Raw genomic sequence first — 25,652 nt, 5'->3', positions numbered from 1 at the left:
TTGTCGACGCCGCTCCACACCAAGTCGGAGGGTCGTTGACGTACTAGCGAGCCACCAATGCTCCAAGGAGGTCGGCGCACCGAGATACAAATTTGGTTCACTCTACAACCACAGCACAAGGATCTAAATCTTGCTTGATCACTCACTCAAGAGTTAACCTAGCACTAACACTCACAAAGCTTGTGCTAAGGACTAAGAATTTGATCTCTATGCTCTTAGATGGCTTGGAGGTGTTCTTGGATGTGTGTGTGATATCTTGGGACTCCAGCAAACTCAAAATGGCCGGGGTGAGGCGTATATATAGGCCACCAACTCAAGAGAGCTGTTACTAGCCGTTAGCCAGTTTTCTGCGTAGACATCGGAACTTCCGGTGCATAGGGCATCGGTTCTTCCGGTCACTCTGCGCTCTGAAGTAACCGTTGCCCTCTCTGACACTTCTATAGCCACTTCAGAGACCATCGGATGAACCGATGCAACAGCGTCGGAACTTCCGGTGACACTTGATCTTCATGTAGTCGTTGCACTCTTGTCTTCTTGCTGACGTTATTGCATCGATGCTATGCTCCGATGGCCGTCGGTGCTTTCGGTGCTGAAGGCTTGGCAGCTGCACGCTTGACAACGTCTCTGGAACATAGTACGTTGATTGCACCAATGTTTAACTTGACACTGTCGGTTCAACCGGTGCTACACTCTTTCTTCTCATGATCTCCCCTTGATCTCTAGAGGCGCAAATACTTGCACCAGTCCAAGGGCGTCGGTTCTTGCGACAACCATCGGATGCACCGATGCTTAGGTATCGGTTCTTCCGGTGCTACTGATTTCTGCAGCACTCGTTTATTTCAGCATTTCTTTGAGTTTTTTCTTCGTGTTTTTTGCTTTGTATGGCCTTTTTACTTCATCCCTGTGATCTAGAAATGTTCACTCAACAAAACCATTAGTCTCATTGATTGCGTTGTCATGCGATCACCAAAATCACTCGAAATGACATAAATAGTGCTATGTTGCTTACATTAGGCCCGTTGTAGCGTCCGCAAATGGAGAAAGATTTCGTACATGCAAAAAAAACACAATGTTGCAACGTTACCTACATGCATGCAAATTGGGAACTTAAAAAAAAGCAATAAGTACTAAACACAGCTTCCCAATTAAAATTTTGATTGCACCACTATATTTTCTTGCGAGAAGATCTTCGAAACAAGACCACACTTATTTTTATTTGCACAATATTTTAAAAACATATTTTTAATATCAAATAATTAGTTTCGGCTACTTGTAACAAATATTTTAAAAACATGAACAAACAATTATTTTTATAAAAAACAAAATATAATGAACAAATAATAATATACAACCAATAAAATATCGCGAACATTTGATTGTATATGGTAAATAATAGAAAAGGCATCACGAACAAATGAATCAATATCGCCGAACAATATAGTTTAAAAAGAGAACAAATAATTTGACGTTGGAACACATTAGCTACACACAGCCAAATAATTTTACATAAAGAACAACACATCCACCTGGCAAATAAATTATTTTTATATACAAATGAATTTGAACATGAGGCGAAAAAGTTAGTATATAACTAAATTATTTTACAAACCAGCTAACGAGTTTAGAATGCAAACAAATTAGTATACATTAAGCATGGGACATTTCTAAATATTCAGAAATAGATAGAAATAAAAGTAAAACTACTTGAAATAAAGAAAAGAAAATATTAGTAAAAATAAATGCCAAATATTAATGTATTGATATAATTCGCGCACATAAACCATTAAAAATAAAATAATAAATAATAAATATAAATTATAAAATATAATAAATGTTGCAAATACTATATACTTAATTTAGAAAAATTAGAAAAACAAAGAATTAAAAGCCAAATGAAAAGCAAAGAAAAATTATCATTAAAGAAATAAAAATAAAAGTAGGGAGAAAAAAAGAGGGAAGTAAAAGAAAAAGAGAGGAGGGACATTTGAGGAAATTTGACCACTCGTCTTATTTAAAAGATTTGTGCAAATATTGTTAAATTTGACCACTCGTCTTTTTGAAGAATTTGTATTGTTAAAGCAAGACACATCAAAAGAAGTGATATTTGCATAGTTTTTTAAATAAGACAAGTGGTTAAATTTGAGGTCAAAAAAGTCAAACAACTTGGAATGGAGCGATTATATTTAAGTTGCACGACCCTTAAATCTCTCTAACTCACATCGGCTAAATTGCATATTGTTTAGTATTTGTAATTTAGTATATGTTTGCAAATTCACAGCAAAACCCCTGGCTATCGGGGCACTGCAGGCCCACGCTGAAACGGTGTGAGCCCGTTGCACGGGAAGGCCCACACGCGGCGTGGATGCACTGCAAGCCCTGCCAACACTCCAAGAATATATATCGCGCGCGTGACAAAACCGCTGGCCATCGCCTGAAGTATGAGAGCCAAGCAGATTAATAATTCAGCCCATGCGGAAGGAGACGTGCACTGAAGATGAAATTGGATTTGGCCACTAGCTACTTTTTAGGGCCAGCTGCGAGGGGCGCTTATGTTTTTTTCTTTTCTTTTTATTTCTTTCACATTTTCCATTCATTTCATTTGTTTCGTTTATTTACTTTTTCTTTTTATCCTTTTATTTTATTTTCTTATACTTTCTCTTTTCTTTTTAAATTCTTTTTTATACCTACATGTTTTTCACAATATTTGTATATGCATCTTTCCATTAGTATTTGATATTTTTATCCTCTTCTTTTTCTTGATACTTCATTTTTTCTAATTATTTCCTATCTGATATTTTTTCTTTATTTCTCATTGATTTGTTCTATATCTATCATTTTATTTCATTTCTACTTTCGATTTCATTCTTCTCTTACTTCATATACTGAAGCGCCCCCTCGTAAGAGAAGACTTAAATGTGATACAATATCAGTCCCAGGAGGCTGATAACACATTTATTACATCAGATGGTATATCACCGTACAACTCTACGTGGTAATGGGCAGTGGAGCGCCACTATCGCGAGGATAACAACTAAAACCCATACAACAACATTAACTACGAAGAGGTCATCAGAGTCTTGCGCCATACAGAGCTTCCTGCGGGTGACCCTATCCACAGGCAAGGTTGGGTGCAGGACGGAACCCCTACTCAACGTCTTCGGGAACGAAGTCTGGATCTTCCTCTATAAAAATTAAGAATGTGGTGTACTCAGCAAGTCCAACCACACCCACGGAGGGGGGTATAAACATAGTATAATGCACAGGGTAAATCAAGGGTAAGGCTAGGGTTTAGATTGCGGAAAGCTAATTTTTATTCATGGGTTTATTTGAAAAAAAAAGGGTTTTCAAAAGCCATTATCTTGCACTGAGTAACACGTAGGGTTGATCCACACAGAATCCCAGTTTCAAGTTGCTACCGGACTCCTCATCCGTCGTAGCACACGGCACAACTGCCAGACACTTTTCCGAAACAACTCACGCCAACCCATCCATTCCCAGAAGAAACACTAGTTGTGTGACCAAACCGTAACTCGCCCAGTACCGTGGGCACAGCTATTCGAATAGGTTTTACACTCTGCAGAGGTGTGCAACTTTACCCACAAGCGGGGTACCACAGCACGATCACCTTAATATCGGTGCACATCCCAACAAAGCCATTACTCACCTTAGCTAGATCTGACTAGCCACCACGGGATCCACCAAGGGGTCATCGACCTATCACCGAGGTATAACCGGGGCATAAGTCACACAGAGCATATCCCTTCTCCTTGGTCACCCGTTGCTCTCAACTCTCCTGATGGCTATCAGAATAACTAGTGGGGTTTATGCTAAGCCGTTGCCCATACAACAGTCGAGTGGTTTGCACGATGGTTGAGTTAGGTAAGATGACACACCAACTCGGTCCTTAATTGTGACAAGATGGATATCTCCCTTCCTTGCTCAACCACACAGGTACGAGCACACCATTTGGCAATTCACACAGAAGTGACATCCATCCCGTCTAAACTCATCTTTCGAAAACTCCACATTTTCCCTTCCCACACACACTCACACATTTTCTTTTTATAAAACAAGTTGTACCGTGTTTAAGGCCCTAAGCGTGCTAGCAGCGATTAACATCCAAATAGAACAGATCTCATTTAGACATTAATCTAGGTGGTCAAGGAATGATTACAACAAATCAAGGGGTGGCTATCCAACCATGTTTTCAGCGGGCAAAACATATACAGTTTTGTAAAACAGGTCAATAGGTTTTGTTTATAAAAACTAGGACAAAACATGCATCAAAGGATGTGATTGAACTTACCGTCTTCGAAGCCTTCTAGGAGTTCCTGTTCGCGGTACGGTTCTTCAGGCTCCGGCTCGTGGTACTGCTTGGTGAACTCCCCGACAGATTCTCCCTCGTTCACATTGGTATCTACGGCGCACACAAATGAACACACAATAAATAAAAAGAAATAAAGGTTTTATTGTTGAGCTCGATTCAGAAGAAATTAAGATATGGAGGTAGGAATAATATTTTTGGGTAGTTTTCTAATGGCACGGTTGAAAATATATTAGAAATAGCGTGGTAAAGTTTCAGAGAATTTTTCGGCACATGAAATGATAAGGTAACGAGGAGTTTAGGGCTAAATAAGGATCCAGGGGCTTGTTTGTAATTAGTTTTGAGAGTGAAAGGACTTGATTATAATATTTGAAAATGTTCTGACTATTCAGGGAAGGGGCAGGGGCCTATGTGTTATTGTTTTTTGTATGGTGGAGTGGTTTGTTTTTAAATAGGAAGAACTGGGAGGCCTTATTTAGAAAAGGACATAAATGGAGGGAGGACTCTTAAAAGAAAAGAAGGGAAGGGAGGGGGTTTTGGGCAAAACCGCCCTCTTATTCTACCTCCCGACCAGAACACGACGCGAAATAGAGGAGGGGTAGGGGGCGCCGGCGGCCCTGGGATCCGGCGTCCCAGGCCACGGCGGCGGCCGGGAAGAGGGGGAAAACGGAAGAGGGGAGCGAGGGGGTCCAATTTCCCTACTTATCCCGAGCAGGGGCGGCTTGTGGAGATTGGGCAACGAGGGCTGGCGGGAAGCGGCCGCAATGGCTATGGCGGCGGCGCAGCGAGGCTGGGGAGTGGGCTCATGGTGGATGAGGGGGTTGTGGTGGGGGAGAGCTACGAGGGGGCCCTATTTATAGGTGAGGTAAGGCGGTGGAGGAGGGGACGCGGTGGCTGGCGAGCTCCGCGGCCATTAATGGCGGCGGGGCAGCTCCGGCCACTTGCCGGTGTCCTGGAGCGCGGTGTCGTGGCGTGGAGGTGGCCGGTGAGGTGACAAGGCGCGCAGAGGTGGGCGGTGGTGCGCAACGCAGGTGGGGAGGGGGCTGCAGCCAGGGGACACCGCGCGGCGGCGTGCTGTGCAGCTCTGCTGCTGCTTGTGCTCGTGCGCTCGCGTCGAGGTGGGTACAGTGCGACTAGACTGGTCGGGCAGGAGCGGGCGCCGCGGCGAGCATCCCGAGCACGCGGAGCGCGTGGGGCACGGGCGCGCGGGCAGGGCGTCGCGCAGGGCGTGTGTGCGGGCAGGAACAGGGGGAGGGGAAAGAGAAGAAAGAAGGAAGGAGATGGAGGGAGAAAAAGAAAAGAGGAAAAAGAAAAGGAGAAAGAGGAAAAGAAAAAGAAGAGGGGGAGGAGAGAGAGAGGCGGTCGGCGGGATTCGCGGCGACGGTCGACCACGCACGGCGGTCGGGCGACACGCAGTGCATCACGCGGAACGAGGAAAAGAAAGAGAGGGGACGGCGATTGGTTATGGGGTCGGACGGTAAAACGCCGAGGAATTTGGAGTTTGGACAGAAATCGAAATGATTCGAGCTCAGCGACGAATCAAAATTTTGAAAAACATTTTTAGCGCGTAATTTATTCGGGTAAGTTTTTGGGATGTCACATATACATACATTTATTAAATTATTTTTTTGTGTGATTTCATATAATCCCCTCTAAATCTTTTTATTTTACTTTTGTGGATTGGTAGATTTTATTTCATATGTGTATTTTTTATGTTCGGATGTTCAATTTGGAGTCTTAATTATCCACGGTGCTAGATTATTTACCTTTTTGTTATATTTATTTCTCTTGTTCTTTTCTTTATTTTTCAATCCTCTATATCCATTTATTCATTTATTTTACTTGTTTGATTATGAACCTCATATACATAATCTTTATTCAAATTTGTAATTTATTTTTTTATAATTCATAACAACTGTGTTAACAGATTGACACTTACATGTTAGAATACTATAATCCAATTTACAGCTATTTAAGAGCGAGTAATGCCAAATGTATATTAATTTACTTATATTATAGACACGTTAGTTGGGGTATGAAATAATTTATTTATTTTATACAGTAACTGATTTAGCACGTGTATATATGCTTATAAAAATAATTGCTTTTGTAATGTAGAAGTATTTGTTTCTCATGTAAAATTATTTCTCTAAATGTAACTAATTTGTTTGTAATGTCAAATTATTTGTTCGCTTTGTGGACTAAATTGTTCGGTGATATTGACACATTTGTTCGTGCTATTTATTTTTTATTTGTCCTATGCGACTAAACATTCACGATTTTTATTTTTTATTCGTCGTATATCATTATTTGTGCATCATGTTAACTTTTTTTTGTTCAAATAAAGTAAATATTTCTTCACAGTATATTTGTTGCGGGATTTTTAGGGTACCCACAGCCGGGTGGCGGAGCGCACCCGCCTATTCCCAGTGAGGGAGAACTCGGGGAAGTATTAGGCGGTTAGGCTAATCTAGCACTGAGGCAAGCACACACGAACACACGATCTAGAGTGGTTCGGGCCGCCGGAGCGTAATACCCTACATCCACTGGGAGAAGTATTGTTCTTGGTTGTATATGAACCTATCCTCTGCCCGGCCTTGGCCTTTTTTCAGCCTGAGCCTTTTCTAGCGGGCGCCCCCCCTTTTATAGATCAAGGGGTGCGGATACATTAGTCCTTGAGGCCCCGACAAGTGGGCCCAACCTGACTGTGTAGCATACTGCGCAGAGTACTTAAATGGCTACAGTAGTTGTGAATCTTTTCTCCGATATGCTTCCATGCCCTGCTAGCGCTCTGACTCAAGGGAGGTCTTCTCTTGTCCTGTCAGCAAGGTGCCCGTTGGGGAAACGTAGCTTGCGGCGTGGCCTGTTGAGGCTATTACGTAGGCGTCATAATGGGTGAAGCCGAGCCGTCGTGTCCATCTGTTATGGCAGACTGACAGGCGCGGCGTGGGCGGTGCCAGTGGCTCCACTACACGTCTTGGTAATACGCGATCAATAGTGTCCCCCTGGTCAAAGACTCGCCTCGGCTTCTGCTATATCAATGCGGACGTCCACCTACCGCAATGAATGCAGTGGTAGGTGAACCTTTAGTATGGAGACCAAGTGGCCTTATATACGTGTCTGTGCTTGCAGACACGTGGCAGCTCCGGACCTCCCCGGGGCGGGGTGTCGATTCCTTCCCTTAGTGAGGGGTTCCGGTTACTATACAGGGGGTCCGGGACCCCATGGGGGGTCCGGGATTCCGCGGGGGTCCGGACCTCCACGGGAGGTCCGGAGCCCCCGGCTGTTCGAGCTGAGCGCCTGCTTCTCACGAAACACGTGGTGCTCCCAGACCTTTCCCAGCCGGGGGGATGGGTCCGGGACTGTTGTTGGGTGAACAGGTCTCCGGACCGCAGGGGTCCGGCTGTTTGGACGTAGTCAAGGATAACCACAAGGCTCTTGCCTAGACACAGCAAGAGGGGGTACCCCAGTCCTGGGGTACCGACAGTGGCCCCCGGGCCCACCTCGGGAGAGGTACGAACCCGTGGGTGGGGCCTACTATCGTGATGTGTTTCCACGCAAACTTGATTGCGTCGGTGTGCTCATGCAAAGAGCGGGCGCTCCGGACCCCTGAGGCCGGTACACCGGTTGCCAGGATCAGGTACTAGAGCGCTCTCCACAGGGCGACGAAGGTGTAGGCTTAGGGTGCGGAACCAAGCTAAGCGGCTACATAGACCTCAGATCGCTCAGGGAGCAAGCACCACTTCCCGGACCCGGCTTTTGGCGACCGTGGCGAGCGGTCTCCGCCGGAGCGGGCCACCGGAGTGGACTTGAGTCGACCGTGGCGAGCGGTCTCCGCCGGAGCGGGCCACCGGAGTGGACTTGAGTCGACCGTGGCGAGCGGTCTCCGCCGGAGCGGGCCACCGGAGTGGACTTGAGTCGACCGTGGCGATCCGATGAAATATGTCACTGGTCCTCATAGTAAGGTGCGAGAAACCAAGCCTTATACTAAAAGGGAGTCCGGGACCTCTAAAGACAGCAGTCTCGGATACTAGAGTACTTGTAACAGGGTAGTGAAGTACGTAAACTTAGGGTACATTACCAGGCTAAGCTACGCGGAGCTTCTCTACCCCAGGATACGAGTACTACTTCTCCGGAGCAGGTCCTTAGGGGTCCGAACTGCCTTCCAGCTAAAAGGGGTGCCCCCACCTGGCCACAAGCCAGCAACTTAACTTGGATTGTTAGCAATAAAAGGAAGATTCCGCTTAAGAGGAAAGAATAGTTAAACCAAGGCGAATAAATGTAATCAAGGTGGAGCCTAGATAAAACTGAGAAAGAAAATCCCCTTTATTATTGTGGTTGTCATGGTATACATCAGAGGTCGGGATTACGAGGTCGGACCTCTACCGCTCCGGACCGTTTTTTGCCTGTTTCTGTGATAGGGCCAGAGGTCGGGTTTACAAGGTCGGACCTTGACCGCTCTGGACTCACACATAGGCGCCACGTTATTACAAAGGAGGAATTTTCTTAGTCTTATCTTAGGAGTACCCTTCGGCTGCATCCCATATAGCATGTCCTTCTCTGATTGGAAGTGGTACCGCTACTCCTGGATTCTTCATAGTCGTCGGAGGTTAAGGCGCCCTGGATGTGCCTGAACTGCATCATCTAGCATCACCTCGGGAGCTCGGGGGACCACTCCTTGCCTAAGAGCTATCATATGCTTAGGTAGCATGAGACAAATTCTTTGGCTTTGAATGGGAGAGGCCCCCTGCCGTCGCCGTCTGCCACCGGGAGCCAGCCCGCCTGCCGCTTGCTGCGGCAGAACCTGGTCTTCCGCCCTGGCGCAGCAGGAGAACGGGTGCTCGTATGGACGAGCACGGGGCGTGGAGAAGGGCGGTCATTCGCCGGCTTGTCCTTGGTGCTAGCGCCAGGGGCCACCATGCCTGGTGGCGGGGTCCTGTCTGCAGCAGCACCAAGCACCTTGGGTGGTGCCGGAGATGACACGACGACACGGCCAACTTCCTCCGGGATAGCCGTTGGCTCCAGGCTCCATGTTGAGAGAAAACCTTGAGCCGACGCCATGCCACCGCAGAGGAAGCGTGGCCGTTGCTTGAGAGAAAATCTTGAGTCGATGGAGGGGCGGCAGCGCTCGGCGGTGCCTCCGCTATGCGCCGCCGCGCCGGCTCTGAGGTGTCGCAGTGGCGACACAGAGTAGGCGCCGCTACCGTGCGCCGCCGATCTGTGGGCATTGCCGCGCCGGCGCCATGGCATGCGGCATGGGTGTCACCCTGCCTTCCTTCATCTTCTTGTTCGTGGTTGCAGAGGATGAACACAGCCCAGAAGCCTGAAGATCCAGCCAACGCCTGACTTCCCCATGGACGGCGCCAAATGTCGCGGGATTTTTAGGGTACCCACAGCCGGGTGGCGGAGCGCACTCGCCTATTCCTAGTGAGGGAGAACTCAGGGAAGTACTAGGCGGTTAGGCTAATCTAGCACTGAGGCAAGCACACATAAACACACGATCTAGAGTGGTTCGGGCCGCCGGAGCGTAATACCCTACGTCCACTGGGAGAAGTATTGTTCTTGGTTGTATATGAACCTATCCTCTGCCCGGCCTTGGCCTTTTTTCAGCCTGAGCCTTCTTCTAGCGGGCGCCCCCCCTTTATAGATCAAGGGGTGCGGATACATTGGTCGTTGAGGCCCCGACAAGTGGGCCCAACCTGACTGTGTAGCATACTGCGCAGAGTACTTAAATGACTACAGTAGTTGTGAATCTTTTCTCCGATATGCTTCCATGCCCTGCTAGCGCTCTGACTCAAGGGAGGTCTTCTCTTGTCCTGTCAGCAAGGTGCCCGTTGGGGAAACGTAGCTTGCGGCGTGGCCTGTTGAGGCTATTACGTAGGCGTCATAATGGGTGAAGCTGAGCCGTCGTGTCCATCTGTTATGGCAGACTGACAGGCGCAGCATGGGCGGTGCCAGCGGCTCCACTACACGTCTTGGTAATATGCGATCAATAGTGTCCCCCTGGTCAAAGACTCGCCTCGGCTTCTGCTATATCAATGCGGACGTCCACCTACCACAATGAATGCAGTGGTAGGTGAACCTTTAGTATGGAGACCAAGTGGCCTTATATACGTGTCTGTGCCTGCAGACACGTGGCAGCTCCGGACCTCCCCGTGGCGGGGTGTCGATTCCTTCCCTTAGTGAGGGGTCCGGACCTCCACGGGAGGTCCGGAGCCCCCGGCTGTTCGGGCTGAGCGCCTGCTTCTCCCGAAACACGTGGTGCTCCCAGACCTTTCCCAGCCGGGGGGGGGGGGGGGACGGGTCCGGGACCGTTGTTGGGTGAACAGGGCTCCGGACCGCATGGGTCCGGCTGTTTGGACGTAGTCAAGGATAACCACAAGGCTCTTGCCTAGACACAGCAAGAGGGGGTACCCCAGTCCTGGGGTACCGACAATATTTAATTAATTATTTAATATTTAAAAATACTTTTAAAAAAGTATCATGCAAATATATACAAGTGGGGTCTTATTTTGAAGATTTTGTAATAAGAAAGATAATGGCACGATCCAACTTTATGACAAGGAAGATAATTGTGCTATCCAAATTTAATTTGGATGCATAGTTTAATAGTTATAACATTTTTAGTTTTGGATTTGCATGCTTATGGATGACATCATCTTCATTGTCTTCTTTCTCATGCATGTGGAGAATACATCTTGTATTTAGCTGACAACTTGCATGCACCAAATTTCTGTTCGTAATGTTTAAATTTTGTTCGTAATGTACTATTATTTGTTCGTCGAGTTTAATATTTTGTTCGCAAGGAGATTTGCATTTGTTCACAGTAGTCTTACTTCTGATCTTTATAAAAAACTGTTAAAAGATAAAAATTCTCAAAATATAGTCAAATGTGGTCTTGTTTTGAAGATCTTGACACAGGAAATATAGTTGTGCAATCGAAATTTAATTTGGATATTAGCTTTGAGATTTATGAATTTTTTATTTGAAATTTATTTGCATATGGGTGATGTCATTGTTTTTATTTTACTGCCTGCACGCACATGTTCTTTCCATCTCCGTTCTAAAATAATAAATAGTAGGTAGTATCTAACAAGCCCATGTAGCAAATTAGCACTTTCAAGATAATGAATCATGCTTCCTTCGTATGATGGTTCAAGGAACCGTCACCTGAAGCGACGCATAATCGCGTCCCTGCCAACAAGCTAGGCGCTGCAGGCCAACGTGGACGCCGGGATCCCCCGCCGCCCTGTAGCCCAGCATCCCCAACAGCCTTTCTCAATTCTACTCTTTAAATTATCATTTGAAAAAGCTTCTATATAGAAAACGCTTTCTATTATTTTTACTCTCCAAAATTTTTTCTATATCTTGTATACACTCTGGAAAACTATTTTCGTTATCTATCTTTGAATAACGAGAAATATGGAATGAAGAATGACTATATTTGGATAACCACTTAGAGAAGCTATTGGAGGGTATTTTTCCATCAAAATCTCATGGAGTTGCTCAAAATATATACTCTATCTTAGGAGTTCAACGAGTAAAATCAAATCAGATTGTAGTCCAGACCTATGATTATACAGTCCACTAGATACGTGCCCGTGTGTTGCAACGGGTAAAAGCAATAAATCCATAAGCAAATATTGACACTTCATAGTACCAGTAGTTATTCTTTCCCCTCGACCTCTTTCCCCATGCTACAGTAGACCAGGCGATTTCGAGGGCAAATCCCCATCCTCCGTCGATCCGCCGGCCCCCTCTCCTCCGGCGACCCTCGGGCGCCGGAGTCGAGAGGGGTGCCCGGCTCCTTGGCGGGTGGACTGTGTATAGCTGTCGATCTAGGTTGTCTAGCTATAGTTCCCGGCGGCGGAGGTGGTCCCTGTCTAGGGTTAGGTCTCCCCTGTGCTTGTTCGGTGGCGGTGGCGGCTCGACGGCGCTTCCTCCGGCGTTTGCCTCACGAGATCTTGCTTCTTCTCCTTGTCGGCGTGGCTTCTAGCGGTGCTGATAGGGACGAGTTTTGGTTCCTCCGAGGCTGATCCGGTGACGTCTTCTCCGGTTGTCTCATGAGGTCGGTCTTCTTCCACTCCGGCGGCGGCGTCAGTTGTTCCGTTGGAGGTGCGAAGCTTTTGCTACTCCGGGGAGGAGGCGGCGGTGGTGTGACCATCAAATCCGGCGTGGTTCCCGTGAGGTGTGTGTTCCTATCCTTTTGCAGAGGGGTGGGATCTCTCGTCATCCCTGGTGATGGCGCGTCTGTCCGGGTTGCCGATCTTGCGACGGCGGATGCTTGTTCCGGTCGCCGGTCCTTGGGCCGGCGGCGGCAGATCTCTCTGCTGCTCCTTTTCTTCTTGTCTTGATGGCTGATGGGCGTTCATCGACTGCGACTCGTGCTGGAGGGAGCTCTTGGCGATGACTCTTGCGGTAGATCCATGCGTTGGAGTCAAGCAAGGAGATGGGAGGTGGCTTCTGCTCGGCGATGGCGGCCCTCACCGGCGTATGGGATGTTCGGCTTTGCATTGGCCTCTCTGGAAGGTTGGGTCATTGATGTAATTTGCTTTATTTCCAGGGGATCCTTTATAAGAATCCGGGGATGTACTGTGCAACCTAAATAGATATTCCAGGATAAAAAAAAATCATGACAGCTAAATACCAACTGGATTACCAGTGGCATCATCGGCGCTTCCAGTAATGGTGCTCCTTCAGTCCTTCCTGTAGGACCTCTTCTTCGGTCCTGCGCTTCTTCTTGACTTTGGAATCCTCCCAAGCAATATCATTGTTTCCCGGCCCGTATGGTCCTTGGATCTATCGGTGGAATAATCTGATGAGGCATAGGATTCGGCTCACTCCGCTGATACGACATGGACTGCCTGGCCTTCACGTACCACTCTTTCCACCCGATCAATGGCATGTTCTTGTTCTTGTCTCTAATAGGATGCTTGCGGAAGTAGTGTGGGCAGAAACTAACAATGGCCTCATACTTGCCCTTCCAGAGATCCGAGTCATGGTCGGCGACGAGGTTCCTCAGCTCCTTGCTGACAGCCTCCGCCATGGCCACGTCAGGCATCACCGGCACGCCATTTGCTTCACACACGTAGAGGAACAGACCCCGGCAGATCTGGTCCGCGAGGAGCTTCCACAGCCCCTCGCCAGTGGAGCCCGGCGGCGCCCTGAGCGCGCGAGCCGTCTCGTCGACGTCGCCAGAGAGGACGGCCTCGAGGGCAGCAGGGCCGAGCCGCTCGCGGCGCTCCATGTACCGGCCGCCGCCGCCGCAAGCCGTGACCACGTAGGCTCGCAGCGCCACGTGGGCTCGGCCTCTCCGGTTCTGTCCCCGCGGTCGGTAGAGCCGCAGGCCGACGGCGGTCTCGTCCCGGTGGCGCGCCGCCGCTGCCGCCGGCGGCAGCACTGAGTAGGTGCAGGAGAGCGACCATGGCTTTGCTACCGGTGCGCTGCTGGGATGGAAGCCCGCGTAGAGGAAGGCGGCGTGGGCAACGATGCATAGCCGGCCGAAGAGGTCCTCGGCGGCCCACCGGACGTCGTCGGTGACCTTGTGGATGGGCGAGCCCTTAGCCAGCCATTGATTGCCCCGTGAACCCCTCTGTAATAGATGCGTTCCGTGTGTCGCCCCCCTCGCAGGATACATTCAACAATTTGGCCATGTATTATCTCTACAACTTCTGTACATCTTAATAATAATTTCAAGAAGGCGAGGTTTGAGCGCTGTATCCCTTCGCAGTTGGTGAAAATACGATCATCAGATGGACACAATTTTTTTTAGAATCACACAGTACAACGAAGACGCCCACAACACGCACGCACACTCACACCCTATGAATACACGTACGCAAACCCTACCCCTATGAGCACCTCTGAAGAACTGAGCACCGGCAGATCTGAAGATTCCCGAAGTCACCACTGGCGCCTCGTCGTCGACGGGAACGTCGCTTACCACTTAACGTGTAACACCGGTAAATCCTAGGAAAATCCCAGAAAAAAATGCGAGCACCAGGATTTGAACCCTGGTGGGTAGCGTCCCACTGGACCGTCCTACCATCGGACTACAAGCCAATTCGCATCAGATGGACACATTGACCATGCTTGTGTGGTTGATTGGAAACCAACGTTGTCTATGGTTTAGCGGAATTACATTATCACTTGAATTGGTTTGGGACAAATAAATATTGAGTTAATTCTCTGAATGCCATTGAAATTTTCGCCAATTAGTGTCCAATGAGAATATATATTCGCCAATTAGCCATCATACTAAATCTTTAATTCAGTAGTAATTTGGTTGGTGCTAGCAGGAAAGCTCATTTCCAATGAGAGCATATATTCGACATTAGTGTCCAATGTGAATAATGGATTAATTCTAATATTAAAGATTTAGTATGGTGGCTACTAAATATTATTGATTTAGAATTATGGGGTTTCAGTTCCCTCTTCTCTCTCTCTCTTAATTCAGATACGTATTGTGCGCCGCATTGTATGGCCTTGCGTGAGTGTTAATACATAACCATGCTTTTAGTGCTAATGGCCGGAGACTAATGTGGCTCGGTGGTTACCTGCGCTTGCTGCGGTGGTTGCTTGCATGCATGAAAGGGTGGCGGCGTGGTGCTGTTTAATGAACGGTCGACGCCTGTTTACTGGCCGGATGTCTGTTAGTGGCCCGGTGCCTATTCGGCAGACTGCTGCCTGTTCGGTAAGAATAAAAGCAAGACAGAGGTCTGGTTCATTCTCGCGCGCATATTCATTCGTGCGCACACAGGCAGTCAGGCACACCAACGCGAGTAGAGACACAGCGCATATTTAGTTCTCTATTCCATTGAGAGAGAAGAAGAAAAACTACAAGGAAGGTTGCAACATGGTACATTTTGATGAAAACTTCCATGCTAGTTGAATCTTTTCGTGCCCCAAAGATCCGCGTTATCGTGACTATTTTTCTTACAATTGGTATCAATGGCAAGGTTTTAGCAGTACTTTTGACTCACATAATGGGTTTGTTTTTTCTTCTGGATCCTTTGCTTGTTTGGATCATAATTGCAATCACATACGTGTTCATGACTGTTCGAAACCGACAGTTAATTTATAGTACTCATTATATGGATTCATAATTGTTTGCCGATTAATGCAATTAGAGTTGTCGATCATGGTATCCATTCACTATAGTGTGATTTTGCCAGTTCTGATTCTTGTTGCTAAACAATTATGGTTTTATTGTTGGGCATGCAAATACTCTATTAGAAATAGGGTCTGTCTCTCTGTAAAGTGACTTATTTTTTGTTATGTGTAAGTCACTGTCTTTTTTGGGTGACTTATTTTTTGTTTATATGTAAGTCACTACTCTAGACCATTGGATGTTCATCCAAAGATGCATATAATACTACTAATACATTTGAATACACATGTACAGAACAGATTTGAACGTTGGGCTTACCGAGTCCGCTTGTACTGTTCATGCATCCGTTAGGCCTGGTTTTGGGCTGAATTGAACCATGTTGGGCTGTTTGTTGACATGTTGTGTGTTTATCTGAATTCAAATTATAGCTGGGCCAAACTTCGCAGCGTTCAATGGTCTAGACATGAATCATGGTAAGCATTATGTTGTAAGTGTTGGGCTTCGCGGTGTTTAGCTGTCTGCTAGATATTTAATTCACTCTTAGACACATGAATCATGGTGATCTAGTGAATAATATAATCTTTGTAGCCATCGTGTTGCATACGTTGGTGAATACACAATATATCAAATAATTCGAATGATTCTTAAAATAATTATGTATATAATATATATTTATATGGATAGTAATACATGATATAATATAATAATAAAGTCATCACCCTCCTTGAACATGCTGCTCTAATTGGACACTTGTTTTTAGTTAATAGATAATAAATACACAGATAACAAATTCTCACACCGTTCACACAAATATTCAGACTGGGATCAGTCCACACAAATATCAGACTCAGACTGGCATCAGTTCACACCAAAAGAACAGCTATCGTGTAGTAGCATATGCTGCAGACCACCTGGCCACAAATTCAGATAGCTCCCTAAAAACTGGACAATAGCATTTCAGGCTCCATTACTAAACTACTTCCTAATTCCTGGAAAAAAAAGATAGTACCATTTTAGGCTGTAGTGCTACACCACTTCAGAATTCCTAAAGAAAATTGATGGTAGCACATCATGAATAATAGGATACTAACCTCAATTCTCAGCACAAAATTTCTTCTTTGACATCAGCACTGCAAGTAAAAAAACACACTAGTTCAGTAATTGCAGTGAGTAGAATTTCAGTAAAATTGCAGAATGAATCAAGACAGATTGACCACTGCAAAGCAGCCCTTCCATAAAGTTCAGTCTGCAATTAACTTAATGAGCAAACAAACATATACTAGGAATGGAGAAGAGCATAGTAACGAGCAATGGCAATGGCAATGGCATGTACACAAGGCATGCCCCATATATTAGACAACAAAGGATCATCCATTTTGAGATAATGGCATTCAGATTGGTCTTTGAATAAAGCAGCTTTAAATATTGTAAATTTTAGAGTTCCACAACTATGCAGCCAACTATCAGATATAAAGATGTGCAGGCCACCTACATGATAGGATAAACACATAAGCTTTATTGAGTTAAAATTAACATGAAAAGAAAGATTGCATGTACACTCACAGTAGAAGACTACGGGTGTCGGACAAGGTCCCTGACATTGCAGCATTCAAAAAAGTTGACTGCTACGCATTTTTCAACATTGCCTTTGGGGGACATAATTTCAAATAAGTATTTGTAGAAACCATTCATCTCAGCATACAAACAATAAGAAATTACACTCTACACATGCTGACCTTATTGTTGAACTTCCGTCTCCCATTGCTTGTAAAGATGTCTTCTCAATTATAACTTTTGAGCTGCACCAAAAAGTAATACAACAGATTTATGCTACTATAGTTCTATTACAACAAAGGGGGAAGAAATAAGGAAGAAACAGTTATAAGTAACCTTGGAGGCTTGTAGCACCCTACCATCTACCTCAGTGAAAACCTTTAGCAAATGGAATACCACATGCCATGAGCATAGACTCTGTTTCAGTACCTACAAATTTGACATTGAAAACAACACAATTAAGAAAGCATCCATACCAAATTATAGCTTCCTAAGTTGAATGCAAGGAGAAACTCACATAAAAAAGAGCAGACATCCTTTCTTGGGGTTTCTGCCTAGACTTCTCAAAGAGCAGACATTTAAAAAAAGTACAGGTCCATACTTACAACACAATGCTTCAAGACTTACACCAAAGACAGGAACTAAAACTTGTAAATACTAAGACTGTAATAACCATGAATCACTGTGTTGAGCTACTCCATTTTGGGCTGGAGTCATTTCAGCCAGAGGCAAACATGCAGGAGCCATTTCAGAATCAAAGAACGGCTGCTGCTCAGCCAAATGTGTAGGAGCCATTTCAGAATGAACAATTGCAATGAAAATGTTTCATTTAATTCATAACAATGTAAACCAGCTAAAGGGTTCAATTGGAAATGCATCAAAAAGGCGGTTATAAGCATACAATGAAATATCAGCTACTCAAAATGGTAAGAAAAACATGGGTCCATACGGAGGTTTTTGTAGGTAGTTGCAAGTGTATTTAGAGCAGCTTTCCTGATCTCACCATCTCGCTTGGCTGTCAGTGCTGCAACAGATGGCAAGTTTTTCATCAACCCACCAACCTGCATCACAGAAACAAGTATCTGCTATAAGTAACACAATAACATCTAACTGGCACAGGGAAGTGGTAGCTATACAGATCTCAGTCCCATGATGGTCAATCAAGTATCCAATAAAATTCACACATTCTAAACTATCTCGAGAGTAGGAATTTTTTTAACTAATACTCATAAGTATTTTTCTTAAACCATCTCAAGGATAACTTGAACCACAGGTGAAAAGGGAATGATTGAGGCGATGGTGGCAGCAAACCTAAATGCTTATGACTTTATATACACCAAACTGATATTGACCGAATCAGAACAGAGAAAAATCATTTTTAAATCAGAACAACAATGACAAATAAACAAATTAGGGGGAAAAGAGATCGAATATGGTAGTTTTAGGTTGAACAAAGTATGACAAGTACATGCAACAAGAACATAAGCTATCAGTTTTTTTATTAAATCAGAGAATACAAAGAAAGCTTTTAAATCAGAGAATCTAGTTACTGATCATTTTATAGCCACTATAAACAAAGGAGAAGTTCTTCACCTAAGTTCTACCTTTCTCAACTCCTCAACTACACACCTTGAATCCCAGAAAAAAATAGACTAGGGAGAAATAAAAAAAAATTGGGTAAAATTTTGCATAGAAATCCTAGTGAAGCAATGCACATTTTCATATTTCACGGTAACAAACTAGAAATTACTATACTAATTGAGGGTGTAATTCTAGTATAATAATTCTGAAATTTTAGGTATTATAAGAACAACAACAGTTCAATTATAAAAAATGATCATGTTTTCCAAAATACAGCCAAACAAAAGCTAATGGCCGGGTTCTCCACAAAAATGAAACAAACTCAAATGCTCGGCATACATATGCTAAATAAAATGAGGAGGAAACTACCTATCACGTTCTAAAAAAAGAATGAGGAACATGTATGCCTGATCCACATCTAAAAAATAAAAGACAACTAAAAAATCATAGCAGATGCCGACTAGAAAATTCACACTAATGCTTACCAAAGTATCCAATTAAAATGGAACTATCTATTGCGATACAAGTTACAGTTTGCATGACATTACCAATAATAATGCAAAAAGTAAAATAGTTGCAGACAGTAGTGTAGGGGACAAAAAACAGCATACTATATCTACTCGTCCTACAGCACACAAAATGAATGAAGATACCCATCATATGTTCAGAATGAACTCACTAAAATGCTCAAAATAGATCAACAGGGAGACAAGGCATGTAGGCACACCAAACATATAGCCAGACAATAATATTGGAGATTCTGCATATATTTAAGACTGAAGTAAATTTAGATAACTCCAAGTACTTAGAACCTAGAACAGAGAAGGGAGTAACATAGCTCAGATTAAGTAATCTCAAATTTAAAAAATTCACATCTTAGCAGAAATTTCTATCTGCAATGCACAATGATTAGAACCCACCATGGCTCTCTTCTAGTAGCCTTTTAACTTGTGATAAGTGTTGACCCTATGAACAAAAAAAATAAGATTATATTGCAAGCAAACAGGGATTAATGCAAGCTAACTTTAAACACTACCACTATGAAGACTAAATTACTTCTCTGACACAACAACTAGAGGCTACTCATGTATTCTACTGATCAAAACAATTAAAGGCATGAACCACTACTACTATGCACCTAACAACATTGGACACAAGGACAGGTAGAGTAGTATGCCTAGTGCAAAAGCAATGTCGAATACCTAATCACAGTTTCACCAGCACCCCCTTCATCGACATGTCCTAAAATTTTGCATATCAATCCACCTAGACAACAAGTTGCTATGGAGAGGAGTCACCAAAGCTCATCATGCCAAAGGAATTGACCTCTCGAGCAGATCTAACCAAAGGAAACAAGGGGCAACCACATGAATAAGGAGGGAATCAGCCACATACCTCGATTCAAACCAAAAATCAGAACACGCATCGACGAATCGAACCATAAATCAACAAAACAAACCACAAATCGACACTATCGCGGATTGCACAGAACTAGGCCGAAACCCTAGTGCCCACATGGACTTGCTTGCGCTGCTACATGCCCACACGGGCCTCCATCCAACAGGGCATCAGGGAACAGAACAACAGAACAACGACAACATCTAAAGGGCACAAGAAGGAGACCTACCTTCCTTGACGTCACCGGTGAAGCGTTGACCACGAGCCGCCCCTTCCACCTCCACCCCCAAGCGAGGCGACGAGCAACGCCCCAACCCCATGGCCCCTGCGCCAATGGTGAGCAGCGGGGCTGGCTCTTAGGTGGCCCGCCGGCGAGCGCAACAGAAGCCTTTGCCTCCGTCTGTAACCAATCTAGAATGGGAACGGAGGAACAGGAGAAAGGAATGGAGGAGGAAGAATCACAGAGGTGAAGTCGTGAGATTGGACTGTGAGAACCAAAACGGGTTTCAGTTACAATGACAAACCCGCTAACGTAGAGACGGGTTTTAGAAGACAGAACGACAGGCCCGATAACAATCAAACGAGCGATACATAAAAAATGGACCCGATTATTACATAATACTATACAAAGTCATCAGACTCGTTGGTTGCCGATCGGACGATTGATACCGTCGACTTACACCAATACAAGATTTAAGTCACCTTAAAACAAGTAAATCTGTTAGAAATAAGAGAGAAAAGATTGTGCATTAAAGTTTCCTCATGCACGTGTGCAAGGGATCACACAGAAAATGCAATTCCCATTAATGATCATCTTGATTGGTCTTTGTTAATCATGCATGTATTGAATAACAAGCTTAGTTTATCTCCAAAGTGATCCAGAGCTTGAAATCACCGTACAGACCATAAATGGATCTGATTATTATTGTTTTTGATTTCTGATATTTCAAATGACATTATAGTGATCACTAATTGATCGATGTGTTTAGTTGAAAACGTTACCGGAAAGTCGCATTCCATCCCTTGTAGAGAAATCACCGTGAACTCCATCGGTCTTGTCGTTGCCCGTCTGGTCCGGCACTTAGGCCCCACCATCGACTGCCAGCGATGGACGCGTGTTTCTATCCCTCTCCTTCCCCACCCCGACTCCTCCGACACTGCTCCACGTAGCCGCCCACTTCTTCCACCTCCCTTCCCTCATCATCTACGCCCTCCAGGTGGATGGCTGTCCTGACCCAGTGGCGGTGGCCACGCCTGCGAGAGCGAGCTCGGTCCGGCAGCGGGCAGCGCTCGAGACCGGAGGCCATCACCCGTGAGGCCGTGCGAGGCTACCGGAGCAGGTGGCGGGCGCGCGAGGCCGTTGGTGTGGCCGTCTTGGCTGCTAGCACGCGAGGCCACTATGCAGCCAGCGAATCAGAGGCCGACGTGGCTGCTGTGGCCGCGGGACTATGAGGCCTCCGGCGCGTGGCTCGTGAGACCGTTGCCGGGGACGCTCGTGCTGCTGCCCATTGGCGGGAGGCGGCAGCGCCATCCTATGCGCTCGGCAGCCATGCCTTGCACCCCCGTTGCATGCAGGCACAGGCCGCCGGCGTGTGCGGGGGGTGAGGTAGGAGCTAGCTAGGCGGCTGGAGTACGACAGCCGGCGACCCCGGCGTGCGGGGGTGGCTGGAGTAAGGTAGGAGGAGTTCGGGGCCCGGGTGCCCGACGTGCGGGGCTTCGGTCCGCCGCATCGCGCTACGGCGTCGCTGCAGCCTCAACGCGGTCTGCGGTGGTGTGGCCTTGCGCTCGATCTGTTGGATTAGTTGGTGATGGAACCCGCTGGGATTTGTTTCCAATTTTTCGATGAGAGTGGGGGATAACTCGATTTGAGGAGGATCAACGTTGTGCTTCCCGACTACAACACCACAAGGGCTGCACTGTGCCTTAGCGACAGTTACACCGCCTCCAATTTGTGTTGTTTGTGCTGTGCCAAGAACAAATTTGAACCTGCAAGCAAATCGAAGAACTTGTAAGAACAAGTGGACAAGCAAATAGCACACAGACCTTGCCCAAAAGGATAAATCTGATACACATGAAGCTGGGGTTCTGAATCGAGCAAATCGGGTGGTCTAACCGACACACGCGTTTACAAGGAAGTAGCAGTAGCTAAACTTATAACCAAACAAAACCCAAGTGTTTTCTTATGGCTGCTACTTGTTTATATAGGTGGGAGAACTGCCAGGGGGTATTGAGGTCGAAACCCTAACTCAAAATGGCCCCCTAGTGGGCTGGACAAGGTACTAATGACTCAGCCCATGTCTGGAAGTCTGACAGTCATTTTCGTGATTAATCTTAGCTCTGGATGAATCTGATGATGAGGTTTGATCCACCTAAAAGTAGACTTCAAGAGCTTTTCAACGAGTACTCATTTGCCTCAATCCACCTCTGGAGTGAAGAGTTACGCTCGATGGAAACTTCTGCTGTGTGGGAGGTCCGAAACAGGAGGAACAACTCCATCCTCCGCTCCTCTATTGTTGCTGCATGGAAGGTTGGAAACAGAACGAGCAGCTCCATTTGTTCCACAAATGATGACATGGTCGAATTCAGTCCATGCAGATGCCCTTCCCTTCTTATCCTCTCCATCATTCCTAAAAAAACAAGAGCACACACATATTTCCATTGTCTAAATATAATGGACAAGAACATAAGAATGAATTTACCTGAGAATTAAGCATGTAAGCTTGATCTCTAGTCATGTAAGCTTGCTGTCCATTAGGTGTGGTTGTATCTATTGCAGGGATGTCCACATCATCCTCCCCTTCTTGCATTTGAGTCGTCCTCGACTCAGGTTCTTGCTGAATTTTTGCTTCTGGCATAAAATCAGCCACACCACCAATACCTCCAATAGCCTTGAAAGGAGGAGGCTATGGGGGACTCGAAAACACACACCAAGCGATAGACCTGTGCAGAGCTTGGGCCGAACATTCCAAATTGAATGGGAAGAGGTTGATGTAGAGTATGTCGAGGTTGTTGCAGCCAAGTTGCCGTTGAAAGCAAACATGTTGAAGTTTTCATGCTGCTGTAATGATGACCTTGTGCGTGCTGCCATGGTGGACATGATCCTATCATCCTGCCCTTCTTGATGGCAAGTCGTCCCTGGCTTGCTCAAATGGTCAGTGAATGAACTTGCTTTGCTGTTGGCATGTGGAGCAATGACAATGCTACAACACAACCAATATTGCTCCTATTTTTGGGGCTTAATCTTTTGCATAAGATCAAAACTAGAAAAATTATACAAGTCGTCATTAGCATTAATACAACCCATTGTTTCGTCATGTCCTTGTAGTCCCATAGAATGTTTCATACGAGAGCAAATATAAATTTTATGCACCAAATATTCTCCTTTCCAATCATATTCACCAATGGCATGAAGCGAACAATGATGCAAACTTAGCAATTCAAAACCAAAGTGTAGTTTCTCTTTTAGACAATTCAGATTACAAGTAACATTGAATTCAATATAACCTAAGGTGTTAAAAGAGGACAAGAGTTTCAGCTCTTCCTTCTTACTAGAAATGCAATGAACATGCGTTGAAAAGACATACACATCATTACAAATAGATTTAAAATGTTCATGCCCGATATGCGTTTGTGGTATACAAGAGACATTTTCCAACAACTTCTTGTGGTCATGAGACAAGTGCTCTATTCGTGGCAAACCACACTCAGCAGGAAGTTGCTCTAGAAATTGTGGGGGGCTAGCATCAACAGCTGGCAATTGTAGAGTATTTGAAACGTACTCACAAGAATTGTGTTTAGCATCCAAAGTGTTGCTTTGCTTACCCTCCTCCGACGTGGTAGGTGCTGCACAATCATTCTTTTTGCACTTTAGCAGCGGCTGTAGTTGCTCAAACTGCTCAATGCACCCAATGGAATTGTTCCCATCCTCCTGCAACAAGTTGAGGACAACAAGAGAAACAGGAGAGTGCTCTATCTCTAGTTGTGGTGATGAAATTAGAGAAGAATTATCACACAACTCTTCTTTGTCTCAAAGATCAACAAGAAAATCGCTAGGAGACAAAGGAAAATCAGAAATGGTCTCCACTTTCTGGAGCTCTTGATTATCATGTAAAGTGGATAAATGTTGCTCATCATGTGTCACAACAGTTTTGCAAGAGTGTGTAGATAATAAAGTCTGATTTTCAGTGGTACAAGCTAGCAAAAAAAAGTGAGAGATGTGGCTAGATTTTTCTTTTAACAGTAAGGTTTGAATTTCAGAATTCAGTACTTGCATGAACCTACTCATTATTTCTTCCATGCATTCATCCAAGCCTCCGAATAAGATAAATTTTAAAATCATGGTAGTATTGTTTCACAGTCCTACTACCCTATTTCAATTTCTGTAGTTTGGTAAGCAAGTGATCAACATAATATGCAGAAATATAGGCATCTCTGAAGTGCATTTTGAAATCTGTCCAAGTTTGTGGAATATTGTTATGCCTACATATAGATTTCCATTTTACCAAAGCATGTTCAGTTAAAGCATTAGCGGCAGCTAGAATCATTTGATGCTCACACAATTCATACTTATCAAATTATGCTTCTACTTTAAGCTCCCAATCAATGTATGCATGAGGATCAAAATCTCCCACAAAAGAAGGTAGGGAAGAACTGACCATAGCAAAAGCATCACTATGTAGCTCAAGTGAAAATGTTCTCATATGTTGTTGAGCATGCGAACTATTATTAGGAAGGCTGCCAGCTCCAATTTCTTTGCACGTGCCTGCCATGGTTAGTGAACAGCAAAAATATTCACAAGAAAAATATGTGCAATCCATTAGTTGAATTAAGTGACAGCAAACTCCATCCTCTCAATCTTGTGCCACCATGTTCTTACACGTTCTTACCAAACGAGGCAAGAGGTGTCGGCAGCCAGCAAGAACAACACAAATGGTTACACAAGCGCAACCCTATGATATAGTAGATAATTTGTGGAGCTATAGGTGGCTGCAAACAAAACAAATCAAGGTACAGCTAGAACCACATCAGTCAAAACAAGTTGAATAAGCATTCATTGATGGTCCTATGCTGGTCCTAGGGCTAAATCAAGTTAGAGACGTGAGCCTGAACACAAGCGTTGTCACACACGAAAAACAACAGCTTTACCCCATTTACTCTTTTTTAGCACACTTTTTTATTTCTTTATTTCTTTCCTTTTTCTTTTCAGGGGCTAAAACTCTTTTGTTTAGTATCACAATAACCCAAACAAAGGGATTACTGCACACAACTCCTTTGAAATCAGTTCAATGTCTCAACTTTCAAATAGCAGGTCGTGAATCTCAAGTGCTATTGCGAAGCCCTCTGATGGAATCTAGGAGCATGGTTAGATCCGTTGGAAAGTACACAAGATAAGCTTTCCAGATTGTATTTAAACACTTGAATCGGACATGTAACACAGGATATAGGACTGTTTTCTTCCAGTGCTCAGATCTGGGAAGATGGATTCGTGGTGGCAGAATTGACAGCGGAAATATGAATGGATTTGGTGGATTTCGTGGTGACTAAAATGTGAGCAGAACTCAAAACTCTAAAGATTTAACCACTAAGAACCAGCAACTAGCCCAAACAATGCAACTAAAAACTCAACAAGCAAAGAACTAAGTAGAACAGCAAAAGCTCAAACTTGTTGTTTGGATTTTCAGATCT

The 25,652-nt window shown here is 45.0% G+C and overlaps 1 protein-coding gene and 1 long non-coding RNA gene across 2 annotated transcripts; both read right to left on the bottom strand.

Moving 5' to 3' along the window:
* Window positions 1-16,135: 16,135 nt before the first annotated feature.
* On the bottom strand, window positions 16,136-16,991 carry LOC120651423. Its single transcript, XR_005666177.1, has 2 exons — window positions 16,526-16,991; window positions 16,136-16,423 (listed from the first exon to the last, which is right to left on the bottom strand). It is a non-coding gene; the product is annotated as an uncharacterized LOC120651423 (long non-coding RNA).
* A 253-nt stretch (window positions 16,992-17,244) lies between these two features.
* Window positions 17,245-21,274, bottom strand: LOC120647994. The gene is made up of 5 exons (XM_039924783.1): window positions 21,124-21,274; window positions 20,670-20,685; window positions 20,197-20,494; window positions 17,938-18,049; window positions 17,245-17,417 (listed from the first exon to the last, which is right to left on the bottom strand). Exons 1-5 carry the CDS (start codon window positions 21,272-21,274, stop codon window positions 17,356-17,358), a joined length of 639 nt encoding a protein of 212 aa, XP_039780717.1. The 3' UTR covers window positions 17,245-17,355.
* Window positions 21,275-25,652: the final 4,378 nt, after the last annotated feature.

This window comes from Panicum virgatum, chromosome 9K (genome assembly GCF_016808335.1).
Source record: "Panicum virgatum strain AP13 chromosome 9K, P.virgatum_v5, whole genome shotgun sequence".
NCBI classification, from domain to species: domain Eukaryota; kingdom Viridiplantae; phylum Streptophyta; class Magnoliopsida; order Poales; family Poaceae; genus Panicum; species Panicum virgatum.
The sequence above is the reverse complement of the archived record's forward strand: the minus strand, read 5'-3'. Positions and strand labels throughout refer to the sequence as shown.